Source organism: Erythrolamprus reginae, chromosome 7 (genome assembly GCF_031021105.1).
Source record: "Erythrolamprus reginae isolate rEryReg1 chromosome 7, rEryReg1.hap1, whole genome shotgun sequence".
NCBI lineage: Eukaryota > Metazoa > Chordata > Lepidosauria > Squamata > Dipsadidae > Erythrolamprus > Erythrolamprus reginae.
This window is the reverse complement of record NC_091956.1, coordinates 72,309,028-72,324,399: the sequence shown is the minus strand read 5'-3', so window position 1 is coordinate 72,324,399 and position 15,372 is coordinate 72,309,028. Positions and strand designations below refer to the sequence as shown.

Genomic DNA, 15,372 nt, shown 5'->3' with positions numbered 1-15,372 from the left:
AGATAAATTTTGCTGTTTATTATAAACAATATGCATTGTTTGGTGTGCCAGAACGATCATAGAAACATAGAAGATTGACGGCAGAAAAAGACATCATGGTCCATCTAGTCTGCCCTTATACTATTTCCTGTATTTTATTGTAGGTCTAGTAATAAGCCTCTTGTTTTAATATACTTTTTATTTATTTGCATGAACAGACTGTGTTTAAAGTTGACTTTCATAGAGTTCTTACATTTTTCTTGTTTTTCTGTTGAGTATCATATCATTTCAACTTTTTCACCAGCCTGAGTTAAATAATGTTATCTGAGCAAGGAAAAATATTATAGCGAAGCATTAATTTACTAAGTAGTAAGTCATTCTTCCTGCTTATCATTTAAAGTTAATTATTGATTTATTTATTTTAAAGATCAGAATTTGGATGTTTTAACTGAAAAGTTTGAAATTATTTCAATATTAGATTTTTCCTAATATGTTCTTTTTTTTCTTTTTCATCAGATACTTATTGAGCAGATTGGTACACAAGTGATGCACAAACAGCATCCTGACCCAGATTCAACAGTGAAAATACAAAATCCCCGTAAGCATCTGTATTTCTTTCAGAGAGAGTGCCTGTAAATGGTATTTTATATGTTTCAAAAAAGGGAAAAATGTACAGTGTTCCCTCGATTTTCGCGGGTTCGAACTTCACGAATAGCCTATACCACGGTTTTTCAAAAAATATTAATTAAAAAATACTTCGTGGTTTTTCCCGCCCGATGACGTCATACATATCACCAAACTAATAATTTTTGCAAATAAATAACAAAAAATAATAATTATTGTTAATAAATAATTATGTTTATAAATATCAGGATCACTAAGTGTCTTATTCAATGGTGATTATCAGTAATAATGGTGAGTAAATGGTTGTTAAGTGAATGGGAAATGGTAATTTAGAGGTTTAAAGTGTTAAGAGATGGCTTGTGATACTGTTCATAGCCAAAAATGGTGTATTTACTTCCGCATCTCTACTTTGCGGAAATTCGACTTTCGCGGGCGGTCTCGGAACGCATCCCCCGCGAAAATCGAGGGAACACTGTACTAAGAAGCATATTTCTTATATCACTGGCATAGACTATAGCTTTTATAATTTTCCAAACCTGCTATTACTAATTACAGGTGGTCCTCGACTTACAATAACAACAGTACTGAAAAACACTACTTATGACTGTCTTTCTTTTTTGAAATAAGTTTATTAAATGTATAAACATTTAAAAAACACAGTACATGATCTTTTAAATTCTGTTAAGTATTTGCTTACATTAATATTGTATTGTACAATGTCTTGAATCAGACAAATAAATATAGAAAGGAAACAACAACTGTTTTTCATATTTACAACTGTTGCAGCATCCCTATGGTCATGTTATCAAAATTAAAACGCTTGGCAACTGACTCATAATCTATTATGGTTGCAGTGTCCCGGGATCATGTGATTGCTTTTTGCAACCTTCTGATAAGCAAAGTCAATGAGAAAGCCAGATTTACTTAAGAAATTTGTTACTAACTTAATAACTGCTATGATTCACTTAACAACTGTGGCAAGCAAGATCATAAAATGGGGCAAAACTCACTTTACAATGATCTCACTTAGCAATATAACTTTTGGGCTCAACTGGCTTTTCCAACAGGCCTGGGACCACTGACCTCCTGGGTGGGGGGAGCTACTAGGGAAATTGGCCCATGAATGTAGGGATGGCTGCAATTATTTTAAATTGTACTGTTTTTTTAATAGTGATCCATGTTTATTTTACGGTGAGCCACCCTGAATCCCTAGGGAGTTGGGTGGCATAAAAATAGAAATAAACAAATAAACAAGCAAACGAACTATGGTTGTAAGTCAAGGATTATCTGTATAGCATAAAGTGTTGGTCTGAATTAAATAAGTCTGCATTACTATCACTAAGGCTGCATTACTATTACTACTAGATTTTGTCATCATTCCTATCACCCATCACCTATCACTTATGACTGTATGACCGTAACTTGTTGCTTGTATCCATAAGATTTTAAAAAATATTGTTTCCTGATTGCTTATTTGATCCCTATGATAATCATTAGAATAGAATAGAATTTTATTGGCCAAGTATGATTGGACACACAAGGAATTTGTCTTGGTGCATATGCTCTCAGAGTACATAAAAGAAAAAGATACATTTGTCAAGAATCATGTGGTACAACACTTAATGATTGTCATAGGGGTCAAATAAGCAATGAAGAAACAATATTAATAAAAATCTTAGGATACAAGCAACAAGTTACAGTCATACAATCCTAAGTGGGAGGAAAAGGATGATAGGAATGATGAGAAAAACTACTAGAAATAGAAGTGCAGATTTAGTAAAAAGTCTGACAGTGTTGAAGGAATTATTTGTTTAGTAGAGTGATGGCGTTCGGGAAAAAACTGTTCTTGTGTCTAGTTGTTAAGTGTTGATTCTTGACAAATGTATATTTTCTTTTATGTACACTGAGAACATATACACCAAAGACAAATTCCTTGTGCGTCCAATCACACTTGGTCAATAAAGAATTCTATTCTTTTCTATCTAGTCTATAACATCCTGTCTTGATTGAAAATATGTTCTGCTTTAAAAGTATACTTGAAGATGTAATCATTATCCATCTATAAATATGTACTATTCAGCTTATCTGATTTCTGTCCCTTAGTAGACATTCCCAGATGTCCTTGGGAAATTTACCAATAAGATTTCTCTTGTGACTTGGACCCAGGAAGCAATTAATAAAAATATTGAGTGTTTTTAGGTTGCTGTATGGCTAAATTGAATTTTAAGGTGCATGATAGTCAAACCAGAATAAAGATACAAGGAAAAAGATACAAGGGTGTATTTGAAGGACCAACATTTCTTCTCCCAGCATTTAATACACAAACTGGTTTGTTAATTAAAACACTCTAGGAAATGATCCAGGAATAAGTCCAAAAAAGTTATACTTTGCTTCTTGTTATATACCCATGCAATCATTTTTAACATGGGTAGGAGGAGGAAAACTAGAACGATGGGGATAAAAATCTTATTTCCATGTTGATTTTCTAAATTTTTAATTTTTTCCAGAGGTTCTGAAAGTTATTGCTGTTTTGCTACGTAATTCCCCACCATGCTCAGAGACCATGGAGGTTCACCGAGTCTTCCTATCAGACATGATTAAGCTTTTTAATAGCAGCAGGGAGAATAGGAGGTAAGATCATAATAATTATATATACAGTAATACCTCGTCTTACGAACCTAATTGGTTCCGGAAGTAGGTTCGTAAGGCGAAACGTTTGTAAGATGAAACATTGTTTCCCATAGGAAACAATGTAAAAGCGATTAATCCATGCAAAAAATAAATAAATCCCAAAAATGCGCTCCACTGGGCGCCGCCGCACGGCTGTCACCTTTTAAAACAGCCAGGGGGCTGCTCGGTGTTCTCCCGAACCCGAACCTGAACTTTTCGGGTTCGGGAGGCCGCTGAGAAGTGCCACCGCCCGGCTGTCACCTTCTGAAACAGTCGGGGGGCTTCTCGGCATTCTCCCGAATGCCGAACTTGGAAGTTCGGGTTCGGGTTCTGGAGGCCGCCGAGAAGCACCCGGCTGTTTCAGAAGGTGACAGCCAGGTGCCACCCCTCGGCAGAGCGCCGTTTTTGCGATCGGCGGCGGCGTTTTCGGCTGATCTGGAGGCTAGAAAGGAGGTGGGGAATCCCAAAAGGGAATTCCATGGGCGGAGCTTTGTTCGTAAGCCGAAAAAAGTTCGTAAGAAGAGGCAAAAAATTTCCGAACCCCGGGTTCATATCACGAGGGGTTCGTATCACGAGGGGTTCGTATCATGAGGTACCACTGTATATATAATAGAGCTTAAAAGGCTGTTTCTTCAAGCTACATGATTAAAAATTGTTTTTAAAGAAAAAAATTGTCTCAAATTGTTCAGTGGTTTATTCAATTACTACCGTATCAAGTTTTTATTCATCTCATTAATTCCTGTTGGTGTTCCAGACAAATCTCAGTTGTCTTTGGCTTCTATTTTCCTGCTTTCTTCAAAGTTAATTTTCTATTTATTTGCAATTTTTCAGGAGTTTACTGCAGTGTTCTGTGTGGCAGGAATGGATGCTTTCCCTTTGCTATTTTAATCCCCAAAGCTCCGATGAACAGAAGATAACAGAAATGGTGTATGCCATTTTTCGAATACTACTTTATCATGCAATCAAGTATGAATGGGGTGGCTGGCGTGTTTGGGTGGATACCCTAGCAATTACACATTCCAAGGTGAGTTATGCAAAAACAGTTGTAATTCTGAATTTTAAAGAATTTTTAAGAAGAACTTTGAAGGGCAATTTGGTGCAAAACCAAGGTTTATTTATTTATTTTTATTTTTATTTACTTATTTATTTATTTTGCCCAATACACAATGAGGGTTTTAGTGGGTATATATCTATATACACATAGTAAAATGCATGATGAAGGTTATAGAGGAGATACTCATAGTAAAATATATCTTAAGAAATAATAGAAAAGAAGGTATAGTAATAGAACATATCAATGAAACAATAGAAGAAGAGATATAGGAATAGAAGAAAGGTATAGGAGATATAGGAGAGCAATAGGACAGGGGACGGAAGGCACTCTAGTGCACTTGTACTCGCCCCTTACTGACCTCTTAGGAATCTGGATAGGTCAACCGTAGATAATCTAAGGGTAAAATTAACTGAAATTAACTAGAGAGAACAAAATAAGAGAAGGTCTCAATGTTTCATAAAGCAATAATTAAAAATATTTAGTGCAATACTTGTGTAATTTCATGCACCAGCTTGGTATAAGAATAGCCAAGCTGATATTCAGAAAATTTTGTTTTATTATGAACTGCTTGTGTAGTTGTACCATATACATTTAAAACACAAGGTGGCGCACTTTGCCTATTTCTAGGTTAGAATGATGCCCTTTTCTTAGGCTGAGCAACAAATTACTGATAAAACTGAAGCAAAAGCTGTTTCCCTTCAAACAAAGAGAGGAAAGGTTGTGGGAAGAAGGTTTCTTCTTGAATAAGAAATAAAACAATATTTTTACTACTAATAATATTTTTTTTTTTTACAATTAAAATAAAATTGTGATGGAAAGAATTTTTCTCTAATGAGGATAACCCTTTTTCAACTGAGAAACAGATTTTAGAATAAAGTTGCAATGACTGTCACAATGGTTCCTCCATCTATTCCCCCAAACATTTTAACATGGCTCTGGGTGGATTTCCATATGGGGATTTACAGTGTAAGGAAAATGAAGAGGCTTCCCCCCCCCTTGTTACACCGTGAATTATGGGACACCTGGTGTGTTGACAGCACAGTTCAGGTACAAAAATTGTTCTTTCAGCTATGTGGATGTCAATGCCTTATAAGACCATCATATTTATAAAGTGAAACAACGGATACTGTCTTTCCAGATTATGATTTTACTTGCATAGATTGTATTTAAAAGGTGTTTATGAATTATGTTGGATAATTAAGATTCTGGATTAATATTTAACTTTATTTTTTTTTAATTGTAGAGGTTGAAATTAGCATTAACAATTTTCTTAAATTGTGTATAGTTTATAGGGAAATGAAACTGTTTTCTAGTGTGCTTTCTCCCCCTGTTTTGTTTATAATAAATTTTATTTTTTTACTATTAATATGTGACTATTCAGTTTTAAATTTGGTTTGGTATTATACACTTAACATAAATTTAATGTTGATTCAAGATTTCGATACACCTCATACTAAATGTTCCAACATGAACATTTGCTTTTGATTTCAAAGACATTTGTAGGAAAATAAATATTAACATTGCTAATAACTGTAGATATAAATTTTGGACTGTCTTTTTTTTGGCATAAAATGATCTTCTATGAATGGATGCCAATTAGAACAAACATACATATATACATATATGTACGTTTGTGTCACGTAGTGTATACATGGTATTTACATGCTTTCAGTTTCTGCATTACATAGATTACATGTTCATATTCTGACACAGAAAACTGTATTTAAATTAATATTAAGTTTATCAATTAATTTTTCAGTCCAATAAAATTATAAAAAATAGCTTGTTTGTTAAGAATACTCTTTTCATTACTAGTTTATGTATTTTAAAACTCATTTGAGACTCGGTTTCAGCCAGGTTTGCTCCCAGTCAGTTGTAAAGTGACTGATGATGAGAACATTTTAAAGACAACAAGAATCAAAGAGGGTTTTTTTGTGTGGGGTTTATTGCCAGATTTTCTAAATCTAATAAATTAACGATAGAGGAAAATAGTGTCTCAACCACTAGTTCAGTCAGTTTTGGGTTTTTTTAAATAATTGGGTTAAATCAGCCACTTTACATTTCTGCCTTAACAATGCAGGTGACATGTGATGTTGAATTCAGGTTAATTCATTGTAATTATCCCTGTGACATATCACCTGCATGAACTATGATTTATCTACTCCATTGTTGAATGCTATTGCAATGTGTATTTTTGAAAATATCATATTGCTTCTCACCCTTTAGTTTTTCTAGAGTAGCATACAAATGTTAGTAATAAAATAATCTGTTTTAATGAAATTTCTCTGTAAATGTTCTGAAGAGAAAGATCCCCAAAACTTTCTTCAATAATTGTTACTGAAGTCTGAATTTTTTGCAAGTCCAGTGTTCCCTCGATTTTCGCGGGGGATGCGTTCCGAGACCGCCCGTGAAAGTTGAATTTCCGCAAAGTAGAGATGCGGAGGTAAATACACTATTTTTGGCTATGAACAGTATCACAAGCCTTCCCTTAACACTTTAAACCCCTAAATTGCAATTTCCCATTCCCTTAGCAACCATTTAGATTATTACTCACCATGTTTATTTATTAAAGTTTATTTTAAATTTTTTTAATTAAAGGCAGACGAAAGTTTGGCGATGACATATGACGCGTCGGGTGGGAAAAACCGTGGTATAGGGAAAAAACCCACGAAGTATTTTTTAATTAATATTAAAATCCCAGCGGCCAGTTAGGTCCCACAGAGTGGGTCTTCTCCGGGTCCCGTCAACGAAACAATGCCACTTGGCGGGACCCAGGAGAAGAGCCTTCTCTGTGGCGGCCCCGGCCCTCTGGAACCAACTCCCCCCAGAGATTAGAACTGTCCCTACCCTCCTTGCCTTTCGTAAGCTACTCAAAACCCACCTCTGCCGCCAGGCATGGGGGAATTAAGACTTCTTCTCCCCCTAGGCTGATACAACTGTATGTATGGTATGTTTGTACGTATGCTGGTTTTATATATTAAGGGGTTTTAAGTTAGTTTTTAGTATTGGATTTTTTACTGTACATTGTTCATGACTGTTGTTAACCGCCCCGAGTTTTCGGAGAGGGGCGGCATATAAATCCAATAAATGAATGAATGAATGAATGAATTTTTGAAAAACCGTGGTGTAGACTTTCCGCGAAGTTCGAACCCGCGAAAATCGAGGGAACACTGTATTAGTTTGAATAAGTAAGCTTTCTTTTTAACTGTTTCAATATGTTCTAATTCATAAGACAAAATTTCCTGAAACTGAGGCACAGTAATTTTTTTTAAAAATGTATGCTTTAATTTATATTCCAGCTCTATTTCATTTATGCATCAGCCATTGTCTATTCATACTCTATTGTGTAATTTTATTTTTGGTGTAAAGAGCTTGGGTGGAAAGAACTAGTATTGCAGAATTGGAGAGATTTGGCAGAGCTGCACATCAAGATACATGGAGCTGCTATAAAAAGCCAAAGAAACTCAATTGCAATTTTATTGTCCAGTTTGATAGATTTCCTGCCACCTTTGTAGCAGGGAAGCCGTTTGTCACTGTAGCCTCTTTTCCAACTGCAGTACTACGCTTTATAAGCAGTGATGGCTTTTGTGGCATAATTGCACTACCTAGGGTTTTTTCTTTTTTTTTCTTTTTGCTCAGGATTTGAAGGTGTACATAATCCTATTATAGCTAAAGCCTATTGTAATGCTCTGATTTTTTAAAAAAAGATTCAGTGTTTTTATATCTTTCCTACCTCTCATTTCTGCTCTTTTCATTATATATTCTATAAAATAACTTGATTTTTCTGTCTAGTTTCTATATTAGTCCTAAGCAGAATTAACCACAAAGGCTCCCAGATAGAAGCTATATTCCTGTTGTGATAGATTCTTTTATTATTTCTTCTGTTTTGAGCATGTTTATGTCTTCTTTACTTTTGCTAAACCCTTGCAACTTCTTAAAGTGGATTTATTTCCTGAAAATATTTTTTGAAAGTAACTTGGATAATTATTTTTAATCCCAAAATGAAAAATATCTATTTATTTTTCAGTTGCAATTTGAATACTGTATCAACATATATTTAAAGTGCTTACAGATACAGTAATTTGTCACATGTAATTTTAAGTTAGAAATTACTTAGCCCCCAAGAATTGAGAATTCAAATGCAATGAATTAAAACAAGAAATAAACTTTAGCATTCTATTTAATGTTTAGGCAAAGTAAAGATTGAATAAATGCCAAATATTATTACTCAGTGACACGGATGTTCCTAAAATTAAGTTGAATTATATAGCTATTTACTTGATAGGCCCAAGCTTGCAGATGCAAACAAATGGAAAAGAGAAGACCAGAAAAAAATGATGTGTTAGTTATATTGAATTATGGGGAAAGATTAAAGTGTGTGAAGGTATGAAAGGAGGACAGCTGAATCTTAAAATGTGTAGATTTGCCGCATAGAGTTTGAAAATGGCAGACCTTGAAGGGCTTGGATGTTCTTATCTCAATGGGATAACTTGAGGAATAGAAGAGTAGTATCAGAATTCATATAAACCTTCAGAATTTAAAACATGAAAACACTATTGTAAAATAAAACTTTGCGCCATGATTGGAAAAATAATGGAAAAAATTAACATATAACGCTTGACTTAAACAGCTATCCCATATCCTTAGAGGGTTAACCCCATTGACTGTAAAAATGCAATTTCCCATTCATATATCCTTAGGACTCCCCCTAAACTTTCTAACATATCAGGAGTTCCTGCTTACATATGTTGGATTTTATCATAAAAATTATATTTTTGGATTGACTACGCATATATTTCAATTATGCTGTCTAAAATGAAGTGAGCGGTCACAATGTAAAATACCCAATATTAATCACAAAATAGAATAAGGGAAGTATTGAATATAAAGTGAAAAAATAAAGAAATAACAGAGCACACTAAAAATACCCTTGTGACTCTTAAGCTATATAATTTACAAAAGGTCCTTACTGTTTTAGTTAAATGTACCTAAGGGAAAAAGAGAGAAACCCCTCATACGTTTTTTACGTGTGTCTAAAATTTAAAAAATGAGAAATTGCTCATTATGGAAATTTCTTTGAAGTATAAGAAAAGCAGAAGAAAAGATAGAAGGTATGAAAAAAATGGAAGTTATATTGTCCTGGAATAGCTAGATATATAATTAAAGAAGAGAATTGTGAAATAAATGTTTAAATTTGATATTAAAGGTTTAGTTGATTTTGTGCAATAGGAAAATGTTATACAGAGAGCTACTGAACTATAATTGTAACTATAGAAAGAAACATTTTGAATATTTCGATGAAAATTCAGTCCACACTAGTATGGCATTTGCTAGAAACTGATTCTAAATCACTTCTAAGTGATAAAATCATCAAGCACAAGTATATTTAACTAACCCACAAATAAGTGGAAATTTGCCACTTTGGGGAATTGTTGCAATGTAGCTAAACTTCTCCTTATTTTCAAAACAGGTTCACAAAACACTAAAACCTCTTAGAAGTTAAGTGCTCTTGGCTGGGAGGGCAAAAGGAGTGAAAAACAGCTGTTTTTCACAAAAAATGGGCCATTATTTCATACAAACTGTGCAGAGGATTAAAGGCAAAAGACAAAAACAAGTGAAACACAGCCCATGTTTTGCTAAAACAAGCCAGTTTTCGTGAAAAACAGGGATTGCAGAGGGTTTGGGAGGCCTGTAGAGAACTGGCAGTTGAGGAGAGCAAAAATGAATGAAAAATGGGCTATTTTTTGCAAAACAAAGGGGCATGCAGAGGGTTTGAGAGAGACCTGTAGAGTGATCTTGGAAGCTGGGGAGGGTAAAAATGAGGAAAAACTGGCCAGTTTTTGCGAAAATGGGTGATCCTGGGGGCTAGGGTGGGCAAAAACTGTTTTGGTTGTTATCGTTGTTTTTGGTTTACATCTTCAAAATGTTGGTGCGTCTTATAGTCTGAAAAATACTGTAGTAATAAAATATATGTACACTATATTTCTTCTTCATTATGCTATTCTGTGAAAATTAGAATCCCCAACAACTGTCTTTGGAGAGAGGCGGCATACAAATCTAATAAATTATTATTAATTATTATTATTGATAATAGTTTGAGTCAGTGAAGGGGCCCTCTTCTTTGGTGCCACCGGTGCGCTCTCCAAAACTGGCGTGGATGTGCATTTGTGTTGGTGTGAAATTTGCCTTCTGTGCAAGTGAAATCTCCCACGAGGATGCTCGCGTGCACACAAGATTTCGCCGATTTTTGGCAATTTTTTTGCTTCTGTGCATGCGCAGAAGCAAAAAATGCCCCAAATAGGCGAAATCTCTCATGTGAACATCCTCCTGCGAGATTTCACTTGTGGTGCATGCGCAGAAGCCGAATCTCTCGTGGGGGCGCGTGTGCATGAGTCGGGGACACGCAGCTGCATGCACGTCCTGATTTTTGCTACCAAACTGCCGTGTGGCCCCATATCAAGTGCAGCCCACCACTGCTTTGAGTGTTATCTTTATATAATGAACATACTGAAATTAGACATTATCACTCAAGACATTGAAAGAATCATCGTATTATGGCACTGGTTTCAATCCTCTTCTAAGAGCAGGAAAGCAAATTAAAGTGAATATGTCAGAATGCCACCTTCTATATATATATATCCAGAAAAGGAAGAGAAACCTCAGCACTTCCTGATAGTTAATGCTTTTGTCATCAGGAAGATCTCTGAAATACTCTAGAATGTCTTAAATTTATTACTCCACGTGTTTCCTGTGGGTCAGTACCTTCTTATATTAAAAACCATATAATAGAAGAATACGACTGTAGCTATCTCTCTCTCTCTGTCCTCTACATTTTTCCTTTTCAAGCCTGAATGTTCCCATTTCTCTCCGCATCTTCTCATAATATTTGCTTGTAATTTTATCTGTAAATCTATTCCATTTCTTTAAAAAATGGAACATCATACAAACTACTGACAATAGAGCTCCCAGGTGGACTTTTATCTTTTATAGATTTAGACCAGCTTAGCCACTGTTAAGATTGTTCTATCATATACTGTCAGAGTTACATTTTAAACACTAATTAAAATTACCATTCTATGATTTTAATGCATAATGTCAACACATAACTTACAGAATCAAGTGTATATAACTCAGGGATACTGTACATTGTGGAAGTACAGTATCACTAAAATACAAATGCTTGCCTGTATTTCACTACTTTGGCAGTGTTTACGGAACATGTTATTTCAGTGACAAACATAATTGACAGATATGATAGTTTTATTGTCTTGAAAAACATTTTCCATAATACACATCTTAAATAGAATACAACAAATCTTGTCAGTTAAACTATTTTACTATAATAATGGTAAACATAACTTCTTTTGTGTTCTGATAGTTAAATTCAATGTTGGGACTTAAAATAGCCTTTTGATCTGTATAATAAGTAAGTTGCCAGTATGGGGGCTAAATGATTTGTTATGTTGGGGAAAGTGCCAAGCTTTTGTGTATACAGGACCTCAGTTTCTTTTTGACCGATTCCTTGGGATTGGTATCAGCAGGTATTGGTGCCTACAGTCAAATTTGATTTGTTTTCTAATAATGTGCAGAGTTTCCAGGTCTGAGCTGTTAGCATTGCTCCTAGGAGGGTGAAAAAACAGGTCAATAAAGCTCTCATTAATAGAATAGAATAGAATAGAATAGAATTTTTATTGGCCAAGTGTGATTGGACACACAAGGAATTTGTCTTGGTGCATATGCTCTCAGCGTACATAAAATAAAATATACATTAAGCTCTCATTAAGATTAATTAAAAAAATGTTTGCTGGAATTATGAATACCAATTATTGATGGAGATTTGTAACACACAAGTTAATTTCCAGGAAATCTTGTAAAATTAAAACAACCTCCCCAATTAGTTATTTTGCTTACGTTAATGCCCAGTTTTCTTTTGCCTCGAATCTTGACTTCATCAGTGATGTGATATACAATAAAGATACAGTGAATAACAAAAACTGAATAATAATAAACATTTAACTTTTTGTCATTTTTATACTCTGATTCTAGTGCCAAATATATTATCATAGCTTTTCTATAACATATTCTAATCTTTCTGTCTAGCAATTAGTGAGCTGAATGTCAAATTAAGTTAAAATTAATGGTAGAGGGAATCTTGTACTTATTAGCTTGAAACTGTCCTAACTGGTAGTGCATAGAGGAGCTTTCCAAATGTTGCAAATAGCTATAGATTAGGCATCACATGGGTTGTGAAGATTAATGAATGGCCTTTTAGCTTGCTAATTTAAAGCAGTACCTAGTAATTAATTCTAAATTATCAGCTGTACATTTGCAAATACCTAAAGGGGAATAAAAAATTAAAGATAAGGTACATGGGAAATTCCCTTGGCTAACATAATAGGTTTCAAGTTGTCGGTCCAGGTTTACAGCAACCGGAATCCATGTCATGCTCAGTTTGAATGGTATTAGGGACCAGGATCTAATGCTGATAATAATTAAAGCCATTAATTTTCCTTTTATTTTAAAGCATGAGACTGAAATAAACATGTTTTCTTGTGTGATACGGTGGCTGACATCTATTCAATTGTCTTACCACAAAAACACTCCCCCAAAAACCACCAAGTGGTCATTTACCTTATTTATTTGTTTGTTTGTTTGTTTGCTTGCTTGCTTGCGTGCTTATTTATTTATTTGTTTGTTTGTTTACGTTTCCTCCATAAAAACCTCAATATGCAATAAAATCCTTTTCAGTGGATGCCAGATCTATTAAACTTATTTTTCTTATCTTATTTTTAAATAACTAGAAGAATATCTTCTTGGTGGTTAGAAGTCTAAAAAACGTTGCATAGAATTTCTTGATTTGCCTAAACCAGTGATGGTGAACCTATGGCACGGGTGCCACAGGTGGCACGCAGAGCCATATCTGCTGGCACTCGAGTTGTTATCTTAGCTCAGCTCCATCATGCATGTGTGTGCCAGCCAGCTGGTTTTTGGTTCACACAGAGGTTCTGGAAGGGTGATTTTGGTTTCCAAAGAGCCTCTGGGGGGATGTGGGAGGGCGTTTTTACCCTCCGTCTCCAGGGAAGCCGTTGGAGCCTGGAGAAGGTGAAACACGAGCTTACTGGGTCCACCAGAATTGGGGGAAACAGGCCATTTCTGGCCTCCAGAGGGCCTCTGGGGGGGTGGGGGGAGCTATTTTCGCCTTCCCCAGGTATTGAATTATGGGCGTGGGCAATTGGGTTTGTGTGATAGCACACACCCATGGTCTTTCAGCACCCAAGGGAAAAAAGGTTGGTCATCATTGGCCTAAACTCTAAAAACTGGCTGCTTTCCTATATGTAGTGATGATTTTTATGGATTAGAAAATATTTGGAGAATCAAATAATCGACTTCTCTTATGCGTTTTGGGAATTCTGGACAGCACTGTAATATTTATCTTTGAATTAGAAATACACAACTTCTTTAAGTTGTGTTTTCATGTGGTTGGCAGAGACAGTGAATCCTAGAGAATAACATTCAATGGCAGAGTTCACATCCCTAGAGAAACATTTTTTCTAGGTTGTTTTCCAAGGTACTGCTTTGTGCTCATTTTTACAATGTTACAACTCCTGTTCAAAATACTAAGCAATTAAGGCTTCCAACATGTCAACTCTGCTGTAGTCAATATGCAGCAGTGGTTGAAAGACAATCTTGGAGAGAACTGTCACAATCTGTTGCTACAACTATTGATGAAGCAACTCTGCAGCAAGACATTTACAGTATGTAAAATCTGATTTTGTAGCAGTTGCTGTTTAGGATAGATGCAATAGATATACTGTATAAGGATTAGTAGTTTGAGTGTAAAGCTGTTTGCAGTGACTTCATCTGCTGTGAATATTGAACTGTACCTTGAGAGTTCTTCATGGAAATCTGGACTTGAGATCATACATATTTTAACCTCAATTCTAAACACCTTGCCCACTTTAATTTTAACCGCTCCAAACTTGACTGTAAAAAATATGACTTCAGTAACCGAGTTGTCAAAGCGTGGAACTCATTACCGGACTCCATAGTGTCATCCCCAAACCCCCAACACTTTACCCTTAGATTATCTACGGTTGACCTATCCAGATTCCTAAGAGGTCAGTAAGGGGTGAGTACAAGTGCACTAGAGTGCCTTCCGTCCCCTGTCTTATTGCTCTCCTATATCTCCTATACCTTTCTTCTATTCCTATATCTCTTCTTCTATTCTTGCACTGATATGTTCTATTACTTTATCTTCTTTTCTATTATTTCTTAGATACATTTTACTATGAGTATCTCCTCTATAACCTTCATCATGTATTTTACTATGTGTATATAGATATATACCCACTAAAACCCTCATTGTGTATTGGACTAAATAAATAAACAAACAAACAAATAAATAAACAAATAAGCATTCTGAAGAAAAATAAAATTGTGCATACTAATGTACTTTTAATAATAAAATGCTGATTTTACAAAAAAAGATGTTTTGCAAGTTTTAACGTGATTTGTTCCTCTTTCATATATCCATTAAACAATACAATTTTGCAGAAATTCAGGACAGAATACATACCCTGTTACTGAATGAGAAGGTGTCGATGAGTTTACTTGTCAAAGCATATTGCCCTGAAATTCGTTTGCCTAAGGGAATATTTAAGGCTGCAGATACCAAGTTAGGTGATGAAAAACTCAACAGGGCTTAGGTTAGCTCTTTGGGAAATGAATCTTAAAAAATTGAGCTATATATCTCTCAGTTCACTGCACCTTTGTCAAGATGAATGAAAAAAAATATATTGCTGACATAGATAAGAGAGAGTGAACAAAATGGAAAAATGCGTGATAGCAACTAGGAGAAAATACTGATTCACTTTTGGTACAGCAACAACAATATTGTGAAATTCGAATCACTGTGGATTTTATTTTACCATTATTTTCTTTGTTTTTTTCTGATGTTGATAATGAAATTAAAACATGCTACCTTAACAATGTTTTGTATCCTACTTATTAGATGAATTGTTATAGCAGTTTGGAAGTTTAAATTC

General features: G+C 34.9%; 1 protein-coding gene across 6 annotated transcripts in view; it reads left to right on the top strand.

Moving 5' to 3' along the window:
• Positions 1-15,372, top strand: part of LRBA (LPS responsive beige-like anchor protein) — a 453,900-nt gene that overhangs the window by 64,375 nt on the left and 374,153 nt on the right. For all 6 annotated transcript variants that reach the window (XM_070757811.1, XM_070757810.1, XM_070757809.1 and 3 more), the window contains 3 exons: positions 496-577; positions 3,111-3,234; positions 4,105-4,297. In XM_070757811.1, coding sequence (XP_070613912.1) covers positions 496-577; positions 3,111-3,234; positions 4,105-4,297 — 399 coding nt within the window. The remainder of the gene's footprint in view (positions 1-495; positions 578-3,110; positions 3,235-4,104; positions 4,298-15,372) is intronic.